The 23,081-nt window shown below is 40.5% G+C and overlaps 1 protein-coding gene and 1 non-coding gene across 3 annotated transcripts in view; one reads left to right on the plus strand and one right to left on the minus strand.

The window, feature by feature from the left end:
- The window catches only part of Stim1 (stromal interaction molecule 1), a 184,083-nt gene that overhangs the window by 108,551 nt on the left and 52,451 nt on the right, over nucleotides 1-23,081 (plus strand). For both annotated transcript variants that reach the window (XM_042687881.1, XM_042687871.1), the window contains exon 3: nucleotides 18,107-18,221. In XM_042687881.1, the coding sequence (XP_042543815.1) occupies nucleotides 18,107-18,221 (115 nt within the window). The remainder of the gene's footprint in view (nucleotides 1-18,106; nucleotides 18,222-23,081) is intronic.
- On the minus strand, nucleotides 20,065-20,171 carry LOC122117070. The gene has a single exon (XR_006149084.1). It is a non-coding gene; the product is annotated as a U6 spliceosomal RNA (small nuclear RNA).

The raw sequence follows: 23,081 nt of genomic DNA on the forward strand, positions 1-23,081 counted from the left end.
TTTCTCACAGACTTTAAGAATTGGAGCTATGGCTTAAATGGTAGAGCAACAGTCTTGAATGAAAAGGCTAAGGGACAGACAGTGCTCATATAAACAGTAATGGCACAAACAGTTTTTTAAAAATGTCATTGCTCTGAGTTGACTAAACTTTCTGTCACCTAGCCCTTACTCATTAGGGTGCAGTGACACTTTGAAAGCCACATTGATTTCTGTCTGTATTTCTCTCCACCCAGCTTTGATAGAGCTGTTGGGGTACTTCTGAGTCTGAAGTACTATGTTTACTACAATCAATCTGTTGTTGTTTGGATGGATATCTATGATTTTTAAAGACACAGAATGATGAATACTGTGGCATTCTCTTTAGGAGAAGTATCTTCTTCCATCACTTTCTTTCCTTTCTTTTCTTTTTTTCCTTCCTCACTCCTTCCTTCCTTCCTTCTTTCCTTCTTTCTCTTCCTCCGTGTGTGTGTGTGTATGTGTGTGCATGCGTGTGTGTGTGTGTGTGTGTGTGTGTGTGTGTGTGTGTGTGTGTAGGTCCTGGGACTGGTACTCAGGGACTGGGCACTGTCCCTGAGCTTTTCTGCTCAAGACTAGCACTCTACCATTTGACCACAGTTCTACTTGCAGCTTTTTGGTGGTTAATGGGAGATAAGAGTCTCTTAGACTTTCCTGCAAGGGCTGACTTCAAACTGTAATCCTTATGTCTCAGCCTCCTGAGTAGCTAGGATTACAGGTGTGAGCCACAGGCACTGGGCCCTTCTCCCCATTTTAAGTTGGCATTGCATTCAAGGAAGTTAAGATGTCAAAGAAGCTATGAGTAATTCCCTCTTACCCACATACCAGAGGCCTGATTCAATTTCTTGATTCTTATGTAACACTTTGTGGAAAGGTCTCAAAGCTATCTGGCCCAAGAGCCCTGATTTTGTTTCTTCTAGATTAACCTTTGTTCTCAGTCTCCCTCTGAGTCCCACTGCTTCAGTATCATTCCAAGGAGCCAGCCCAGCCCCTGGGAAGAGAACTCTCCCTTTCATCCCTGGCTAAAAAATTCTGGGTGTAGATTTTCCTTCTTTGGCACAAGTTTGGCAGCCCTCCCACCCTTTTCTTCTTGGTGTTAGTGGTGTTTGAACTCAGGACTTCGTACTTGGTCAGCCTGCTTGCTTCGCTAGTGCTCTACCATGTAACCCATGCCTTCTGCCCCGCTTTTTTCTGGGGGGTGTGCACATACGCACGCGTATCAGTTCTACTACTTACCATGACTCCATTTCTGACTGATAGTTAATTTACAATAAACTACTCGTGAATTTTGCTGCCCTGCCTGGTTTTGAACAATGTTCCTCTGATTTTAGCCTCCTGAGTAGCTAGGATAACAGGCATGAGCCACTGGTGTCTGACTTTCTGGTTATTTTAGACATGGAGTCTTGGAGACTTTTCTACATATACTGGCCTTGAAACAAGATCCTCTGGATCTCAGTCTCTGGAGTAACTAAGATTACAGGTATGAACCATTGGTACTCAGTTAGCCTTTTTTTTTTTCAAAGTTTCACTGTATGCAAAATAAGTTCAGCTTAGTTATTTATCTGATGTAGCATTTCTCTTGCTGCAGTAATTCTTTGACCTTAGTTTTAGAGGCACCTCTCTGCTTTTCTTCTTTCTAGCTTACCATCCTAGCTCCTATCTTTCAGAACATTCTCTGCCCTTAATATAGGCTGGGTACAAACTGAAGTCTGCTTAAGTACTCGAGACAGAATAGAGATGATCAAACCTTCATGTCATTGTTCTTCAGGTGAAATCTGCTCCTTAGGTTAAGGAAATGGCCTGTCCCCATTCTTATGAATACTTAACTATATAGGAGCTATACCATCACTTATCAGTAGGGGCTCACAGTTTATAGATGACAACTTGGATGGAGTTCAAGTTCTGTGGTTCTGCTAATACATTCAAACCTTTCCTGCTTTGTGATTCTGTCATTTGAACTCAGGGCCTTATGCTTGCTAGGCAAGTGCTCTCTCACTTGAGCCATGCTCCATGCCTTTTTTGCTTTCGTTTAATTTTCATACATAGTCTTCATTTGCCAATGGCTGGCCTTTCAACATGATATTCTTACTTTTTACCTCCTATATAGCCAGGAATACAGGCGCATGCCACCTTGCCTAATTTGTTTTTTAGATAGATCTCACAAACATTTTTGCTTAGCTGGCCCCGAACTACAATCATCCTGTCTTTGCCTCCTATACAGCTGGGATTATAAGAGTATACTACCATTCCAGCTCTGTCCTATTTTTGTTGTTGTTGTTGGTCATGGGGCTTGAACTCTGGGTCTGAGTGCTGTCCCTCAGCTCTTCAGCTCAAGGCTAATGCTCTACCACTTGAGCCACTTCCGGTTTTCTGGTGGTTTACTGAAGATAAGAGTTTCACAGACTTTCCTGCCTGGGCTGGCTTTGAACTGTGATCCTCAGATCTCAGCCTCCTGAGTAGCTAGGATTACAGATGTGAGCCACCACTGCCCAGCTTCAATCCTAATTTTTTTTTTTTTTTGGTCAGTTTCTTAGAATAAACTATTTGGACCTGGATATGTATGTATGCATGTATTTATGTATTCATGCAATTTTTTTTTGAGACAGGCTCTTGCTCTGTACACAAAGCTAGCAAGAGCTTTCCTGTTCTCAGTCTCTAGTGTTGTAATCACAGCATGTAATTACAGTGCTCTTTACAGTGCTCTCATGCCTAGCTAAGTTTACTCATGAGATGGACTGTTTCTATGCTGTCCAGGATGATCACAAACTCCTAGGTTCCAGTGACCCTTCTTTCTCAGCCTCCCAAGTAGCTGGGACTTTATAAATGTCATCAAACACAGCTTGGATATTAAAGTTTTAGAAGTCCAAGCAGGAGCTTTGAGTCTGACCTGAATTCAAGTCTAGTCTTACAGTGTATTAGTTTGAAGACCTCATTTTCTTGTCTATGGTTTCAGATGAAAATGAGATAGTCTTACAATTGGAAAGCCCTTGGGCTAGAGAGGCATTTCTAGACACAAGCAGTGGCAGTAGTGCATCTTAAGTGTGTAATGGTAGTCCTTAAAGTGGACTGACTATATGAGTTTCAAGAGAGATCAAGATGGTGGTGTAAAACTGGTAGTATAGCAGAAGATACATTGTCAGCTGGCACTCAGGCAAGAGTCTCAGTTGCCAGAGAAGCTGAGCTACACATCAGAGAGAGTAAGCATAGTTTGCAATCTGTCCTAGTGCCTTAGCCAGATACAAGATGAGGCAGCAGCTCCCCCAGATGGTATCCCTCATGTTTCGAGGAAAACCCAGACGGTGACCTGCTTTGACAGACAGGGAAATTATTTCTCACTAAGCAGGCTGTTGTTTTCCTTCCTCCCTTCTTTGTTGTGGAGTCTGTATTGTCTATGCTGGAAGGCAATCCTGTTGATGACAGGGATTTGTTATACTCATAGGTTTTTGTTTTCTTCTTTTTTGTCTTTATGTGTCTATTTCTATTTGTGTCTTCATTTGTTTTGGTGTCAGTCCTGGGGCTTAAACTCAGAGCCTAGGTGCTGTCTCTGAACTTTTTCTGCTCAAGGCTAGCATTTTACCAGTTGAACCTCAGTTCCTCCACTTCCAGTATTTTGGGGGTTAATTGGAGACAAGATTCTTATGAACTTTTTCCTTCCTGAGCTGCCTTTGAACCATGATCCTCAGATTTTAGCCTCCTGAGTAGCTGGGATTATAGGCACGGGTCCCTAGCAGCTGACTTTTTTGCGTTTGTTTTTATGTGAATATATCATTTTGTGTTTCTGTGAGTATGTATCTTTGTGCATTTAGATATGACATTGAAGGAAGGAGAAGGACACTGAGCCCAAGGAAGGAGGAGCTAAGAGAAAGCCCATCAAGTCAGAGAACAAGGACAAAGTTAGGAGCAAAAGTATAGTATGCAGGACCAGAAAGTAAAAGCACAGTCCAAAGATGCTGTTATTCTAGGCAAAATCTGGGCCCTACAGAGTGGTAGGCAGATGCAAGGATCATCTTGCAGCTTCTGATCCTCCCTCTCTCCCTCCTTCCCTCCTTACTCCCTCGTTCCTTCTCTCTTTTCTCTCTTCTTTCTTTCTTGCTGGAACCAGGGATTGAATTCAAGCCCTTGTGTTTATTCAGCTTGTTTTCTTGGCTGGTACTCTACTACTTGAGTCAGGTCTCTAGACTGACTTTTTATTGGTTATTTTGGAAATAGAGTCTTGAAGACTTATGCTTAGTCTGACTTTGAACTGTGATCCTTCTGATCTCATTTTCCTGAGTAGCTAGGATTATAGGCATGAGCCATTAGAGCCCAGCTCTGACCTTTTAGGAATTGGCAGCTGGGTTTCATATGTTACTGGTATTTTTGTTTGCTTTTCTCTTTGTATAGTTATTAAAATCACTCTGTGTATGCTTGTATCTGTATATGTATCATATTCAGTGTACATCATATTAAAAGAATTGGTTTGCAATGCAATATCTAATTCATTGGATTCAAAGGATTGATTCCTTTTTATTTGTTTGTTTGAGACAAAGTTTTTCTCTGTAACCCACTCTTTTTTTTTTTTGCCAGCCCTGGGGCTTGAACTCAGGGCCTGGGCACTGTCCCTGTGCTGCTTTTGCTCAAAGCTAGCTAGCACTCTACCACTTGAGCTACAGAGCTACTTCTAGCTTTTGCTGTTTATGTGGTGGTGAAGAATTGAACCCAGGGCTTCATGAATGCTAGGCAAACACTCTACCACTAAGCCACCTTCCCAGCCCTGTAACCCACTCTTATCTGGAACTTACTTTGTAATCCTGGCTGGTCTTTAACTCTTGATCTTGCCTCTTACTCTCTCCTCCCTCCATGCTGAGATTTACAGGCATATATTACTATATCTGGCTTTTTATGTGTTCTTGTTTTGTTCTCTCCTTACCTCCTTACCCCTGTTTTCTTCTTTCTCTAAATATATTTAGTATCTTCTCTGTCCTGGGTGCTGGATATGCAAGACTAATAAGGCAGACACATTTTTCTGCCTACAAAGATTTCCTATATTATTGAGGCAGAAAGCCAAACGTGTCCATTCCTGATAAGTGCAGTGACAAAATATGAGCTTGGCATGCTCTGGAAATACAGAAGCCATACAAATATGTCAGGAAAGACTATAATCCTAGTTACTCAGGAAGATGAGATCTGAAGGATCATATTTCATAGTCAGCCTGAGCATAAAAATCTTCAATACTCAATTTCCAAAATAACCAGTAAAAAGTCAGAAGTTATGTCTGCACTGAATTTTGGGAAAGGAACAGTAGTCTACCTGGGGAGAGGACTGAGCAGGATGAGCCAGCTAGAAGCACAAATATGATTTCCTTAGAAACCTTGACTTAATGGCATTTAATCTTCAGCATGGAATGTAACAGTTGGGCAAGGAGGGAGAGGTTCAAAAAGCAGGAATGAGGCACATCTGTGCCATACTGAGGAACTTGGATTTTATCCCAAACAAAATGAACTAGAAGTAAACAGAGCTGGCTGTAAATTCTGGCTGAAGGTATGTCAGGAGCAGGCGTTACAGAGGAGGTGGGACAGGAACTTTATTTTTAAAGATTAGCCAGAGTTTATCAGCTAAAAAAAGGAGAACATTCCAGGAAAGGGAAACTTTATGAACAGGAAGATAGGAGGCAAAAATGTTTGCAAGTTTGGGAGAGTCATAGGGAGATTCAAGAGATTGGTTTCTTCATATGTAAGATAGGGGCACTAGTAATGTGCACATTCAGTAAGTGGTGTGAGCCTCCCCACCCCCCCAATAAAACCAGAACAACAAAATGAGAGTCTGTCACCACTGGCTCATAGTTACAGTCCTAGTTACCCAGGAGGCTGAGATCTGAGGATCACAGTTTAAAGCCATCCTGGGAAGAAAAAATCCAGAGATCTTATCTCCAATTAATCATCAAAAAACTGAAAGTAAAGCACTAGCTTTCATAGCACTCTGGCCCTAAGTTCAAGTCCCGGTAAAGGCATAAAAAATGAATATAAAGAATCCAGCTTTCCAGGTAGTTTGGGATGACAGGATCACACTACTCTGCCCAGCTAGGGATTGAGAAGGGGTTCTATTGAACTTTTTTGCCTGGTCTGGACTCAAACTTTGACCTCTTCCCCATTCTTAGCCTTGTAGGTGGCTAGAATTACAGGCATGAGCCATCAATATCTGACTAGGGCCACTGCTTTAAAAAAACAAACCAAACAACTGCTTTTAGTGATAAGAAACATAAAAGTAATTTTAAGGTGGCATAAATTTTGATGTAGAGCTGATAGCAACATGAACAGGATTTTTTTTTCATACAAACTCATGTTTTTTATTTTAAAATTACAAGTAGTATGTGTTAATTTTATAAAATGGGAGCCTTCATTATGGTATATCTGTATATACATACATTTGATCATTTTACCCTCTTTTTATTTCCCTTCCCTTTTTCAGCTTTCCTACTTTTTGTTATTTTTGGCATTATTGGAATTTGAACTCATACTCAGGGCCTTACACTTTAGATAGGTAGGTAAGCACTCTACTACTTGAGCTACAGTCTCTTCCTTTTGGGCTTTAGTTATTTTTTAGTTATTAGCTGTGTTTTTGCCTCGGACTGCTATCCTGCTACCTATGCTTCCTGAGTAGCTGGGATTATAGGCTCAAGCCACTGCACCCAGCTCACATATGGCCTTTTTGTTTGTTTTTGGTTGGTCATGGTTTTTGGTTGAACTCAGGGCCTAGGTGCTGTCCCTCAGCTCTTCAGCTCAAGGCAAACACTCTACCACTTGAACCACAGGGTCACTTCCAGTTTTCTGGTGGTTTATTGGGATAAGAGTTTCACAGACTTTCCTGCCCTGGCTGGCTTTGAACTGTGATCCTCAGATCTCAGCCTCATGAGTAGCTAGGATTACAGCCGTGAGCCACTGTCACTCGGCTCACAGATAGTTTTAAATGAACTTCATTGTGAACTTTTCATCTGATGTACTTTGATCATTTTATCCTTCCTTTGTTTTCTTTCCCTCCCATCTTCCACTGGTACTCTTGTTATTGATGATATATGTAAGAATCTATTGCCAAATCTAAGGTTATAGTTACATACTCCTGATTTTATTCCAAGATTTAAGGAAATTCGAAGCTTAACATGCATCAGTTTTAAATATTTTCACCTAGAACATGCTTTTCCTACAACTTTCTCAGTTGAAGGTGCCTCCATTGTTTGAATTACTTAGGCTGAACCCATTCTTAATGTGTAATTCCTCTTACACCAAATCCATTGGTAAATATGCTACCAATACATTTTTTACTACTTCTCAACTGTAGGTACCAAAGCTTTATAATCTCCTAACAGTTAACCAACCATACAATTTTCTCTATTTTCAATATAGCAACCAGTGAGTTTTCTTTTCTTTTTGAAATACATACCAGATCGTTGCACTCCTTTGCTCCAAACTCTGAAATAGCTCTATGTTTCACTCAAGGTGAAAACACAGAGTCAACAGAATCTTGTTTGATCTGGCTCCCACTCATCATTTTGTTTTCTTTCCTACTTCCATCCTTCCTGGTTCCTTACTTTGACCACATTCCTTCCTGTCTGTCAAATACTCTGCTTCAGGGCCTGATTCTAGCTCCTATCTCTACTTGGAATAATCTTACCCCAGATACATATTTCACAAACTTCTTCATGTCCTAAATACCTTGTAATTTCTCATATTTTATCCACCAGAACTGTTTCAGAACTCCCCATTTAATAGTGAAAATTATACTTTTTGTCCTGCTCTTGGCTGCCAGGTCCTCACTAGAGTGTGTGTGTGTGTGAGTGTGTGTGTGTGTGTGTGTGTATACACACGTGTGTGCGCGCATGCACGTATGCATGTGATTGTAAGCTCACGTTGCTTTGGTAGTATTGAGGTTGGACTCAGGGCCATGAGCTCTCACTTGGATTTCTCAAGTGGTGCTCTACCACTTGAACCACACTTTCAGCCCAGCTTTTTGCTAGATAATTAGAGATTGGGGTCTTGAAGGCTTTTCTCTCTGGCCTGGATTCAATCCTCAGTGCTTTAGATCTCAGCTTCCTGAATAGGTAGTATTATAGGTATTAGCCATAAGTGCCTGGCTTGGGTATCATTTTTAAGTTTACATTTATTAAACAGAAATTTAAGAACTTAACATATTCTGTGTTCTATAATTTAGCCATTTAAAAAACTATTGTCTAGACTATAAGCTCTGCAAGGGCAAGGGATCTATTTTGTTTACTTTTGTGCTTCTAGCACCTTAGGTCTTCTAGCTTCTGGTCTTCTGGCTTGCCTCTTCTAGAGTAATATCTTATAAGCTAGGGTGGTGCTGCATCCAAGGTAAGCTTCTGTCTTATGAATGAGGGCTAAGCAGAAGAAAACGGGCCTGCCTCTTTGCTACAGTCACCTAGAACTGAATCCCCTAGACAGGTAACTGGGGGCAATGAGAAATGTTGATTTTCTGTCTGTTCAGGCAGTTAACTTTCCAACTGGGAGGGAAGAGGGAGCCCTGTGTTCTTGCCTGAAGTGTTTATTCTCCACTGAGTGGGTGAGGAACAGTCTTGTTTAAATACTATAGACTCTTGCTTTTCTTACTAAATTTTAGCAGATTTTATTTGCTTATATTTCTTTATTTGTTATAGTCCCCTAAAGCCATTTCTAGGGACTTCACTTAAGGTAGTAGGTATTGAATTCAATACCTTAAGCTTGCTGGGTAAGTGCTCTATATTTGAGCTATTCCCCTTGACCTTTATGTCTTTAGTTAGTTGTAAAAAGGTCTCTATATTTTGCCTAGACTTGCCTGGGGCAATGATTCTCCTGCTTTTAACTTGTTTTTGAGATATTCTCATTAACTTTCTTGCTAGGCTGGCATCAAACTATGATCTTCCCATCTCCACCTCTTTAATAGCTGGGATTATAGGTGTGCACTATCATACTGAACCATTTCCAGAAACTAAATGTCTGTGGAACTTATGCTATCAAGACACAGTCACTTCACTTAATATAATTTTTTCCAAGTCTTTCCATTTCCTAACAAATGGGGCAATGTCATTCTTTCTGATGGAGGCATAGAATTCCATTGTGTATATATACCACATTTTCTTGATCCATTCATCTACTGAGGGGCATCTGGGTTGGTTCCATATCTTAGCTATGGTAAATAAGGGCTGCAGTAAACATAGTCGTGCTGGTAGCTTTAGTGTAGTCTTGTTTGTGAACATTTGGGTAAATGCCCCAAAGTGGGATTGCTGGGTCATAGGGAAGCTCTATGTGGAGTCTTTTGAGGAACCTCCATACTACTTTCCAAAGTGGTTGAACAAGTTTACACTCCCACCAACAATGCAGTAAGGTTCCCTTCTGACCACATCCCCTCCAGCATCTGTTGTTATTAGAGTTCTTGATTATAGCCATTCTAACTGGGATGAGATGGTATCTCAATGCTGTTTTGATTCACATTTCTTTTATGGCTAGAGAGGTTGAGCATTTCTTCATGTGTCAATTGGCCATCCTTCTTTCCTCTTCAGAGAAGTTTTTCTTGAAGTCTTTAGCCCACTTATATCCCTCTCCCACGGTATAACCCGTTTTCACTGTATTTGATGTTGTTATAATTTGTGGAGGGGAAGGGAAAAAAATGAATCGTTTAAATAGGGATACAGGTGGACCCATTGCAACAGTGAGACGTACTCGTTATGTCGAAAATGAACTTTACAACTTTGGTGTGGGGGAGGGGGGGGAAGGGAGGGTTAGGTGGGGGCAGGCCCGAGGGAGGATGGGATAAGAAGGGGAAACAAAGGAGGCTACTTGATAAGAAATGTACTCATTATCTTGTCCATGTAATTATAACCCCCCTGTACAATATTTTCACACACACACACAAAAAAGACACAGTCACTTCTAATCCATCAGATTCTGCCCCCCCCCCCCCCCACCTCGGTCATGGGGCTTGAATTCAGGGCATTGTCCCTGAACTTCTTTTGTTCAAGTCTAGCATTCTACCACTTGAGCCACAGGTCTTTTTCTGGCTTTTTGTTAGTTTAGTGGAGATAACGTATCATGGACTTTCCTGCCTGGGCTGATTTTGAGCTGCAATCCTCAGATCTCAGCCTCCTGAGTATAGGCATTAGCTACTGGAGCCTTTTCTTATGCATTCTGTCCAGTGCTATCTTACACTATGTAAATGTGTCACTATTGAACCCAATTAAGAAGATTATCTTTTTTCTCTGGGGGAATATTGTCTAATTAGTAATCTATTTCTGTACTTTTGTCCTAAGACAAAGGTTCCCCAGCCAGTTTCCTAGGCTCGTTTTGATATTTGTGTTCTGATAGTTTCAAGACTGGAGATGCTAGGGTAATGCAGTTTTTGCCATTCAGTTCAGATGCTTAGCAATGAACCCTTAGGTTTGGCCTTTAGGATTTAACATGTATCATATGTCCAATGTCATGGTGAGTTATCAAGGATGGTTCCCATGTAAGGGCCAAGCTTTATCAACCTCAGAGGGATTTTCTGTACAGGGTTCATTGTGCAGGGTTCTGTAAATATGAGGTAAAAGGAAAGGTGATATTGTTGCCTTAGAAGAAGTTCCCTTCTAGTAAAGATAGCTGTAAAATACCCAAGGGTACTATAGTATTTTCAGTGAACACTTTGATAGTCACAGAAGAGGGCAACTTAAGTTAGCTTTACCCATGTCCAGAGCAATTGACTGGTCTGAATAGATGACTAGGTAAAATCAGATGAAGGATCTACTGCTGCTGTAGGGCTAGGCAAAGTGGTACACTTCTGTAATCCCAAGAGGCAGAGGTAGGAGGATTGTAGTTTGAAGCCAGCCTGGACAAAAGTAGGAGACTCCATCTGCAAAACTAACTTAAAAAATGACTGTGAGCATAGCGCAAGTGGCAGAAAGTTTGCCCAGTGAGGTCTGGAGTTCAAAACCGTAGTACTGCCCCCCCCCCCCAAAAAAGAAAAAAAATCAATGCCTACTGTGTATACCAAATAGGAGAAGGATAAAGGCATATGCACTATGAGACGTTCGAAAAACAAAGATAATTAGTTCAAAGCCAGAGGGTTACAATGACTTGGATTCAGTGTAGCATGATTGGTGCTTGGTACTTTGAGACAATGGGAAGGAATTTTGTTATTGGCAATGTGAGGAAGTCGCACTTTATACATTAAGGAAGGCAGGAAGGGGCCAGCCAGTTAAGAGTCTTTCAGAGGGCTGTGAAGTTTCAGTTTTAGGTGAAGTTAGAGTTCATATAGTTATTATGAAACTAAGATATTGTATTTAAAAATTTGTACAGTGTGTTTTTATTATTACTATAAAGGTGATGTACAGAGTGGTTACAGTTACATAAATCAGGTGAAGATTACATTTCTTTTTATACAATATCATCACCCCTTTCCTAACCTTCTCCCAATTTTCCTCTCCAGTCCCCACATAGGAGTTAAGTAATTGATTTTCTTTTTTTTGGGGGGGGGGGGAGTCTGGTCGTGGGGCCTGAACTCTGGGCCTGGGTGCTGTCCCTCAGCTCTTCAGCTCAAGGCTAGCACTCTACCACTTGAGCCAGAGTGCCACTTGTGGGCTTTTTTCTTTTTGCTTATGTGGTGCTGAGGAATTGAACCCAGGGCCTCAGGCATGCAAGGCAAGCGCTCTACCACTGAGCCACCTTCCCAGCCCAAGTAATTGTTTTCAACACAGTGACCAGTAAGTAAGGTATTGTATTTTTTTTACATAGGATGAACCTCAACACCACAGTCTACCTACTTACATCTTCCAGATAGCTGGATGACAGGAATGTACCATTAGGCCCAGGTTCTTTGTTGAGATAGGGTCTCACTAACATTTTACCTAGGATGGCCTTGAATCACAGTCCTCCTGATCTCATGAGTAGTTGGTATTATAGATGTGAGCCCCTGTACTTGACCTGACTTGAATGGCATAAACAGAATGTATATAACAGAATGCATATAACAGAAAGGACCTACTATGTTGTTACAGTGCCTTGTGTTAATTATCTCCACTGCAGATCTCCTGGCACATTGATATTAGATAGCAGACACTTAGGACTGGGCAAAGTGGCTCATGCCTGCAGTCCCATCAATTTGGGAGGTGGTGATCAGGAGGTAGCGATTAGGAGTATAGCAGTTTGAGGTCAGCCCAGGCAAAAAAAGTTAGGGTAAGTCCATCTCAACAAATAAGCTGGATATGGTGGCACACGCCTATCATCCCAGGCACAAGAGTGGCTATAGGTAGGAAGATCATAAGCCTCCTACCTGTATCTAGAGGCCAGGGATTACACCAACTGGGATTCACTGTGTCATGGAGCTTGATTCTAAGGCTGGCTACTGGGGTTTCAATCTTGTTCTACCAGTTACTTTTAATGCATCACATATATCATTGTAAAATGGGTATAACATCAGTATAAAACCTCATAATACCCTTACATCTAGGACTTTGAAAATGAGTCCGTTCACACAAACAGCTTAGGATGGTGTCTGACACAAAATCAGCCTCTGTGTGTATGTGTTAGACATGGTAAGATGGCTAGAATGTATGCTACTGGGATTCACTCATAAGGTGCCAGCACTCTCATATGTAAGGGAAATGAGACCCACAGAGAAGATAGAAATGGGTATTTTCTAAGTTATACTTTTTATTTATTTATTCGGTAGTGGTACTGGAGTTTGAATTTAAGGCCTTGTCCTTGCTAGTCAAGCACTTTACCACTTAAGCCATGCTCCCAGTCCTTTTTGTTTCAATTATTTGTCAAGTAGGATCTCATGCTTATTTTAGGCTAGCTGATAATTTGAGTATCTTTTTCTTCTGTTTGGTAGACATAATATGCATTGACTATTTATTTGAAAATTTAAATTTTTATTTTTTATTCTAGCAACAAATAATACAAAAATTAAGAAAATATTTTTATCATAAAAATGCTTAGCTATTTTTGCCTAAGCATTCTGTTCCATATTGAAGTGCAAACTCAGGTATGAGACCCCCATTTGAGTATTTAATTACTAACTGCATACCCTGCTTTGTACAAGGCCCTATTGCTTGGACATTATCATAGGGTATTAAATTCAGGTGTTTCAGAGAATTTATAAGATAAATAGGTGAATAGATAAGTGAGAAATAAAATACAGTTTCTATTTTTAAGTTGCTTAGGGAAAATAGGAAGGGGGTAATTAGTAATTTCAGTATAATGGGAGAAACAGATGGATATTCTGAGAACTAAAGGAACAAATAACTAAAATGAAATGAACTCACCTGGGAGATGTCTAAAAAAGTCTTTAAAGGCAAAAAGTGGCCTTCAAAAAGAAAACATTTTATATCAGACACCTTATACAAAGATTGTGTGTGTATGTGTGCCAGCACTTGAGCCTGAATTCAGAGCTTCAGCACTGTCTCTTCTCCACTCAAGGCTGGTGCTCTACTACTTGGGCCATACCTTCCCTATGGCTTTTGAGTGGTTACTTGGAGATAAGAGTCTCATGGACGTTCCTGCCTGGACTATCTTTGAGCTGAATTCTCAAATCTCAGCCTCCTGAGTTGCTAGGATTGGGCCACTGGCAAAAATATGAAGATATAAAAGTGCATGTATTATTTAGAAAGCCTGAAATGGTTTGATGTGTCTAGAGCTGAGGTTAGAAAATTAGCAACTTTTTTTTTTTGTAGAGCCAGATAATATTTTAGGGCTTGCTGGCCATAGAATCTTGATCATACTTACTCAAGTCTATCTTTGTAGTGTGACATTATCCACAGATAATATATCATGAATAAGCCTGGCTATGTTTCAATAAAACTTGATTTATAAAAGCAAATGGCAAACTGGATTTGGTCATGGGCATAGTTTTCTGAACTCTTCTTTGATGTAAGCTCTCAGTCTGATAGGGAGAAGAAAGTCAATGGCCCACATTATAAGAAGTCTGAATTCCAGGATAAGAAACTAGAGATTCTCCAGTAGGTAGTAGGAGCCGTGTGTGTGTGTGTGTGTGTGTGTGTGTGTGTGTGTGTGTGTGTGTGTCTGTGTGTCTGTGTGTCTGTGTGTCTGTGTGTCTGTGTGTGTCTGTGTCTGTGTGTTGATAATGGAGTTGAACTCAGAGACTTACATGCTTGTTTGGATATCTTCCCCCTGCCTGCTCCCTTTTTCTTGTTCTGCCATTTGGACCATGCCTCCATTTCCAGATTTTGCTGGTTAGTTGGAGATAAGTCTGTTAGATTTATTTTCCTTGGCTGGTTTTGAATCTTTTTTTTTTTTTGCCAGTCATGGGGCCTGAACTCTGGGCTTGGGCGCTGTCCCTCAGCTCTTCAGCTCAAGACTAGCACCCTACCACTTGAGCCACAGCACCACTTCTGGCTTTTTCTGCTTATGTGGTGCTGAGGAATGGAACCCAGGGCCTCATGCATGCAAGGCAAGCACTCTACCTCTGAGCCACCTTCCCAGCCGTGGTCTTGAATCTTGTTCTAGAAATCAGTTTCTCAGATCTCAGCCTCTTGAGTAGCTAGGAATATAGGCATGGACTACCACTGCCTGGCTACCATGAACTTTTAAGTAAATGAGTTAGTCTAGTTATAAAGGTCATTCTACTGTTCATATTGTAGGTCTAGTGTTTATATTGCAGAAGTGAGACTTAGATGTTCAAAGGTGAGTGAAAATGTCTTCTCCCAGCCTTTGAGCAATAGTTTCTGATGTCACTGGAGACATCTATTTCACCCTTGAAACATTCATATCTCAGCTTTATGTAACTTTGGTAGTGAATGTGGATAATCCCAACACTGAGGAGGCTGAGGCAGGAGAAGCATGAATTTGAGGCCAGCCTAGACTACAGAGCAAGCCCCTGTCTCAGAAAACAAAATTGAACAAGTGAGACCTTGTTAGATGTTTTAAGAAGTGCACAAAAATTGGAAAGTATGAAGCATGAGACTTGTGGGCTTAAAATACTGAGAAGAGGCTGTAAGCAGGGGAAGTAGGAGTAGGGGTGGTGATTTGGTTTGGAAGAAATGGAAGATAGGTAGCAAGATTGGATAATAGAGGAGGAGTCATGGGTTCTAAGGTAGAACCTAGTAGAGCTGCCTAGATCCTTGCACCCAATGAGAGATGTTGATCTGGCTTTGTGCCTGAAAGGAGCTGGCTGAGTCTGTATTGTGGTAATTCTGTGGGGATTCTGGATTGAAGTCTTTTTGTCTTTGCTCCCACCCACATAACTTCACTACTGCTGATTTACTCTGGATGGGGTTGCATGCTTTGTGCTGCCTCTGGGAGATCAGTGTTCTGGGCTAAATATACCTAGTGACAGCTGGTGCCTTGGAGCTTAGGCAAGCTATTGAGCTATCGTTCTAGCCAATGCTGCATTCCACTGGGTAAGGCAAGACTTTAAGGGAGCCTCTTTGGACCTTCTTGAGAGAGGAGCTGCATGTTCTAAAACTGTAAATCCGTGTTATAAAAGCCCAAAGCTGCCTGTTTTGTTTTCATTTTCCTTTTAAACTTTGTTTTAAATAAGACTTTAGTTATTAGCTGGCTGTGGGGCAGTGTTCATGTTCAGACTGATATATGGTAATGCTTCTGTCAGATATGTTGGGCATCACAGTTCTGGTTCAATGTAACATTCCTGTACTCTTTGTTTATGATGGGGTAACTGAGAGCTTCTACCAGCAAGTATATGGTTTGTTAGGGAAGATAGACATACAACTTGACTGACAAAGGAATGTCCACAAGCTGTGGGAGCATGGAAAAGACCATTCTTTATCAAGAATCGTTTTTTTTCTTTTCTGTCCTTTTCTTGACCTCCTCCAGTAAGAATCACAATTAACTTTTTTTTTTTTTTGTCGGTTGTGGGGCCTAGATGCTCACCCTCAGCTCTTCATCTCAAGCCAAGCTCTCTCTGAGCCACAGCGCCACTTCCAGGTTTTTCTGCTTATGTGGTGCTAAGGAATCGAACCCAGGGCCTCATGCATGCAAGGCAAACACTACCACGGAGCCACCTTCTTAGCCCCCACAATTAACCTTTGAGGTGGGCTTTAAAACTTTAACAGAAGACAGGCACCGATGATGCACATCTGTAATCCTAGCTACTCAGGAGGTTGAGATCTGAGGATTGCAGTTTGAAGCCAGCCCAGACAGGAAAGTCCATGAGGCTCTTATCTCCAGTTAATCTAAGTGGTAGAGTTACTAGCCTTGAGCAGTGAGGAGGGGACCCAAAAACCAATAACAACCTAAAAAACCTCAGGGACAGGGCTCAGTCAATGACTTCAAGTCCCTAGGACCGGTACACACATGTGCGCATGCATGTGTGTGCACGTGCACACACACAAACACACAAACACAAACAAAAAACCAACTTTAACAGAATGCTTTCCTATATGGCAGGAATCCTAAAGTCTATGCCTCTGAGGGCATAGACATATGTGTGAATACTTGCCTACACCTGTGAGTGGTAGGAACATTGGAAAAGGAGACCATACTCTCTCTTCAGAGGGGGCATCTGCAGTCAGCTCTGGCCATGTTTTTGCCAGGTAGATATGGGAATCCAGGAGTGAGGCCTTTGTTTGCGGCCAGGGCTCCAGTTGCTGCCATCCTGTATATGTGTCCCTGGGAGAACCAGGTGGAATCCATATTGCCTTTTCTGACCTTTGGAGTCATGCAACATCACTGTTGCCACATTTCTCTTAGCTAAAAGATGAGTATATTGTTCAGTTTTCTATTATTGTAGGCAATTATCTCATAATGAGAAATTATTTTAGCCAGTGGTTCTAAAAGTCCTAGACTAAAATTCAGTAGCTTCATTGCTTTAGCCCTTACAAGCCAAAGAGCAATAAGAAAAGGAAGAAGAAGACAGTAGGATACTGCAAACACCTTTCATTGTATGCCTCAGCAATTTAAGTACATCTCCCAGGCCCACTTCTCAAAAGTTCCACTGTCTCCTATTGATACCCTGGGGACCATGCCACATGGACTCTTGAAAGATACTTATCCAAACCACAGCAATTAGTTACTAATGACAGCTTATATTTTCAAGGTAAGGGTCATCTACCTTTAATTGAAGGACTGTCAAAGAATTTGTGGGCATGTTTAAAATAATCACAACAAATAATTTCACTTATCTAAACTCAATGTGACTTAGGGAAAAGTGCTGTTTCTGAGAATATTAGTCTCATTTGTTAAATAGGTATGGTAATTCATTGTTTTTGAGGATTAGATGAGAAAATGTTGTGGAAGTCCTTAGTATGTAAAGAACCCCCAAATTGTTCATCCTTTTCTTCCTTTCTCTCATTTTAGAATTCCAATCAATTATCACTTATCTTTCTCTAATTAAAAATGCATGAAGAAAGAATTTCTAATTTATTTGTTTATTTCAGCTGTAGGGGATTGAACTCAGTGCCTTGTGCTTGCTAGGTAGGTGCTCTACCACTTGAGCCACTCCTCCAGCCCTTTTATCCATTCATTATTTTTTAGGTAGATCTCACTTTGTGCCTGGGCTGGCCTGGACCACTCCTGTCATCCTCCTGCTTGTGCTTCTTCCTGTTGCTTGAGATGATAGGTGCACACCATGATATAGAGATGGAGTCTCAAGAACTTCTTTTTGAAAAGGCTGGTCTTAAACCATGATCTTCTGATCTCTGGTTCCCAAATAGCTAGGATTACTGTCTTAAGCCACAGTAAGTGGGAGATTGCCTTATGTGGGTTACCTCAAGCTAAGCAAGTTCTTTGCCATTTGAGCCACTCCCCTAGCAGTTTTGTTAGTTTGGTTTCTGATACAGAATTTTATTACCTTTTGTGCATGTATCCTTGGACACTAAATCACTCTGCCTCTGTCTCTTGAGTGGTTGGGATTACAGGTGTACACCACTGTGCCGTATTTATTAAGCCTACTTATAAGTAGGCCTCCTATTTTTTAAATGAAACATGTAATAAAGAAGAAAGTGTGGTCTTATTGGCAACTAATACATATGGAAAGATATATGAATGATATGATACAGTTATGCATTTGTCAAGTGAAATGTGCATGGATATCTGGAGGCAGATGATCTGTGGAGATTTTGGTGGGGTGACTCCCACATTGCTATTATGACTTGTGTGCTTTTTCTTACAGTTCCTAAGGGAAGACCTCAATTACCATGACCCAACAGTGAAGCACAGCACCTTCCATGGTGAGGATAAGCTCATCAGTGTGGAGGACCTGTGGAAGGCTTGGAAGTCCTCAGAAGGTAATAGGCGGGCAGCTTCAGTGTCAGTGCTAGTTATTGGAAAGTTTGGAGAAGGGAGAAGATGGATAACAGCTTAGTCTTACAAGGACATGAACATAAAATCCTTAATAAAAAGTTGATTATTGAAATGATTCAGTGAGCAGTCACTGAATAAGAATGATTATAGTCACTGCTGGGAAGGGGGAAGGGCCTTCCAACAGAATTGGAATTGTTCTTTCTCAGAGTGGTTTTTGAATTCCAGCTTATCTGTTTTTCTTCTCACATCACCCCTCATAGAATCTATCTTCTACTGCATTATCTCCAGAGATGAGGAACTTGAGGCAGCCCCTCTCTTCTGTAGCCCCTCACCTTGGGCCAGCTCTGCTGTGGTCCCAGATTATTCAGAGATTAGGTGGATGATGAGTTCTTTTCTGAGTCTTCTCTTTTTTAAATTAAGTAGCTCTAGTTCTTTGTAGAAAACATGTTCTCAGTCTCTTTCTTGGCTTGGTTCCCTGCCTGTAAACATCTTTGTTAATATCTTTCTTAGTTCCTGGAGTTAGACACAGACTCCTAAGTGCAGTTTTATTTTTACAGAGTTGACATAATCAACTAACTCAGTTGAACTGGATTATCAACTTCTCAGTTCTGGACACCATACATCTGTTAACACAGTTAGATTAGATGCTGGTACCTTCAGTGGGCACATCAGCCTACTGGCTTCTTTTATTAGTGAAAACATTAGGTCCTTTTCACATGTCAAAACTGCCAAACTATGACTATCCTTCTCTAGAACATTTTCTTTTTCTTTTTGTGCTGGTCCTGGGACTTGAACTTAGGGCCTGGGTGCTGTCCCTGAGCTTTTCTGCTTAAGGCAAGCACGAGTGTTTTCTTCAGAGTTTTGAGTGAAAGCAAAGGCCTAATTATAAGCATCTTGACACAGTGGAAAATAACAGGACTTTAACTTCATCTCACTTGTATGTATAGTTAGAGCTTCCTTTGATATTAATAATATTGGAAGCATTCTCTTCCCAGGGACTTGTAGTGCAGGCCCTGATGCTAAAAAAGGTTAAACATAAGTGGTCATCAGGCTTACTTGTATTTTATTTTTGTTGTATATTTAATTAAGTAATTATTATTATTTTGCCATTACTAGAATTTGAACTCAGGGCCTTGTACTTTCTTGTTTGGCTGGTACTCTACTACTTGAGCCATATTTCCAGCCTCACTTTTTATTATTATTTTGGTGATAGAGTCTCTTGGACTTTTCTGCTCAGACTGGCTTTGAGTCTTTGTTCTCCAGTTCTCAGGCTCTTGAGTAGTTACAGTTTTAGGTGGGAGACACCAGTACCCAACTTTTTTTTTTTTAAAATTAAGATAATTTCCCTATGTTGCCTATACTAGTGAAATTCCTGGGCTCATCTCAGCCTCCTGAATAATTGAAACAACAGGCATGACAGGCGTGCATCATTGTGTGAAGCCTTCCTAAATTTTAGATAAGGAAATTTAAGTTTTGGCTTATAAAATTGATTGTTCTTTGCCATGCATTTAGTGGAGCCAGAACTTATACTTGGGTTCTCTGATTTCTAGACCAATGTGTTTTCTTTTCTTTAAAAAATTTTTTTTATTGTGAAAATACCGTACAGTGGGGTTACAATTACATGGGCAAGGTAATGAGTGCATTTCTTATCAAGCATTGTTTCCTCCTCCTTTGTTTCCCCTTCCCATCCTTTCCCAGTCCCCCGCCCCCCCCCCCCCCCCCGCCCCGCCCCCGCCCGGCCAAAGTTGTAAAGTTCGTTTTTCAACATAACGACTTGTACATCTCATTGTTGCAATGGGTCCAACTGTATCCCTATTTAAACGGTTTAAAAATATGGAATGCTTCACGAATTTGCGTGTCATCCTTGTGCAGGGGCCATGCTAATCTTCTCTGTATTGTTCCAATTTTAGTATATGTGCTGCTGAAGCGAACACTTTTTTTTTTAAATAAGTTTTTTATTGTGAAAATACGGTACAGAGGAGGGGTTACAATTACATGAGCAAGGTAATGAGTACATTTCTTATCAAGCATTGTTGCTTCTTCCTGTTTTTCCCCTACCATCCCTTCCCTCCCATCTCCACAACTACACAGCTGTATACAGCATAGCGTATTGTACATCTCATTGTTGCAGTAGGTCAACCTGTGTCCTTATTCTTTTCTTTTCTTTTTGTCAGTTGCGGGGCTTGAACACAGGGCCTGGGCACTGTCCCTGAGCCTCTTTGTGCTCAAGGCTAGAGCTCTACCACTTGAGCTATAGCACCACTTCCAGTTTTTGAGTAGTTAATTGGAGATAAGAGGCTCTTAGGGACTTTTCTGCCTGGGTAGGTTTCAAACCTTGATCTTCCTATCTCAGCCTCAGGAGTAGCTAGGATTACAGGTAGGAGCCTTGGGTTGTCTTTGTTCAAAGAACTTCTCTGATGATAGAGAATATTATTTTTTGTAGGAATGAGGCAGTTTCTATTTTTATTTAAATTCTTATCTTATTTAAAATATCTACAATTCTAGAATTTTAGATCTAGTAGAGATTGTGTATAATGTGGGCAGAGAGCATTAGATTAGCAGCAGATTAAACTTGTAGTTTAATTTGGTTCTGGATGGACAGGGTGGTACTTCTAGTTAGCTATTTTATCAATGGAGGAGAACTTAGGAGGAAGCTAGAGGAGAAAGCTTCTTGGAAATCTTCAGAAGTCTAGTTCCTTGTGGTGGTCTTGTTTTTTGTTTTTTTGCTTTTGTTTTTTTTTTTTTTTTTTTGTTTTAATAGCTGCTGAGCATCTCAAGCTACTGATAAAAGATGAAACAGTGACATGCACTTTGGAATTATATCAGCACTGACATGAAAATCTTTCATCAGTATCATTTAGTTTTGGCTTTCTAAGTAGGAGTATATAATGCAAAATGCAAGGAGAACATTCCTGGCCTTTTCTGAAACTCACAGCAAAACAACTGGCAGGAGAAATTACCAAGAGAAGGCAGAAATAGAGGGATTGAATCATAGTACTAGAAACAACTCCAGACAATCTTCTGAACTTTATTTCTAGACTTAGTAACTATTTGGAATACTTCCAGTATATTACAGGAAAGTAGGATATAATAGAGTTTTTGGGGTTTTTTTTGGTTGGTCATGAGGCTTGAACTCTGGGCCTGGGCGTTATGTTATGCCTCAGCTCTTCAATTCAAGGCAAGCTCTCTATTACTTGAGCCACAGTGCCACTTCTGGTTTTCTAGTGGTTAATTGGAAGATAAGTATCTCATAGACTTTCCTGCCTGGGCTGGCTTTGAACAGTGATCCTCAGATCTCAGCCTCCCCAGTAGCTAGGATTACAGGCATGAGCCACCAGCGCCTAGCAATAGAGTTTTTGGAAGTGAGTATCCTCGTTACCCATTAGCAGAGAAAAACATTTTAATACATAGTAATTAATGTAGTTCACAGCTAAAATAGGAGAAGTAATACATTTGTATTGCTAGGATTGGCTCACCATGTATTATATTCAGTGATCTGACAGACTAAAAGTAAGCGTTTTCTTGTGTTCTGTTCTTACCAGTAACTTGTTGTACTATTCAGAGAATGGCTCTTCATCTCTCTAGAGTGACAATTTCCAGAATTACCAAAAAAATGTAATATATTCTGGCACTGGCTCCAAGTGGCTGGCCTGAATTTAGCAAGCTGATGTAGATATCAGTAGTGGTCACTTGTGTTTGAAACAATAGCAGGCTCATGTCTGTGTGATTAGTGTTGCTAGCATTTTCTAACATGTTGGAAACCAGTGTTTTTTCCTCGGTGTTATTTAGATCTTTGCTGAATAGTCTGCTAATCTCTACATTAATCATCATGGATTTTAATAATAAACACAATAGTAATTCAAATAAACTTTGACATATATATATATGTAATAATAAACTTGACTTCTCTGATTTCTAGACCAATTTGTTTTCTTTTCTTTTTTGTCAATTGTAGGCTTGAATGCAGGGCCTGGGCACTGTCTCTGAGCCTCTTTGTATTTAATATATGGTAGGGACTATTATAGGAGTTTTATGCATTTTAAGAAATATACAGTAAGTATTAAGAAGTATAAATGCTGTGGTTATCTCCATTTATAGATGAGGAAAATATGACAAAGCTATGGGTTAACTGAGGGAGAGGTAGTTTCTAACTACCCAATGTTACTTCAGACCTCACAAGTTAAGGGTATGGTTTTCAACAAGATTACTTTCACTACAGACACCAAACATAAGCTCTAGGAGATACCACAATCTCCTTGGGTTCCATAATTTACTAGGGCTACTCATGGAGTTTAGGCAAGCCATTTATTTACCATTATAGTTTTATTATAAAGGACACAGATTAGGAATAGCCAAAAGACTTAGAGATCTGGGAGAGTCCTGAGTGTGGCACTTCTGTGTCTTCTTGTGGAATCAGATCACATAGTCCTCCTAGCACATCACTGTATTTGTCACTCAGAAAACTCAACTAAACTTTGGTTTTGCTTTCTTAAAGTTTTACTTTTATCTTTCTGGTGACTAGCCCCCTTCCTGATTCATCTCATTAGTATGAATCCAAGTGTGACCCAAGAGGCCAACCATGAAAAGAAAGATTTTCCTGGCCTGGGGATGTAGCTCAGTGACAGAGTCTTGCCTAGCATGTGTAAGGCACTAGATTACATCCCTACCACCACAAAGGAAAAAAAATACTCCTATCTTCAGGGAATTTCTCAAATTTTATATCCCCTCCTACCTTTCTGTGGTGCTTTGAATACAATCCAGAGTCTTGTGTATGCTAGGGAAGCACTCTATTTCTGAGCTACATTCCTGGATTCTCCATCATATCTGATCTTTATGAATCAAAT

This window comes from Dipodomys spectabilis, unplaced genomic scaffold, assembly GCF_019054845.1.
Source record: "Dipodomys spectabilis isolate Male_0828 unplaced genomic scaffold, ASM1905484v1 ptg000003l, whole genome shotgun sequence".
NCBI lineage: Eukaryota > Metazoa > Chordata > Mammalia > Rodentia > Heteromyidae > Dipodomys > Dipodomys spectabilis.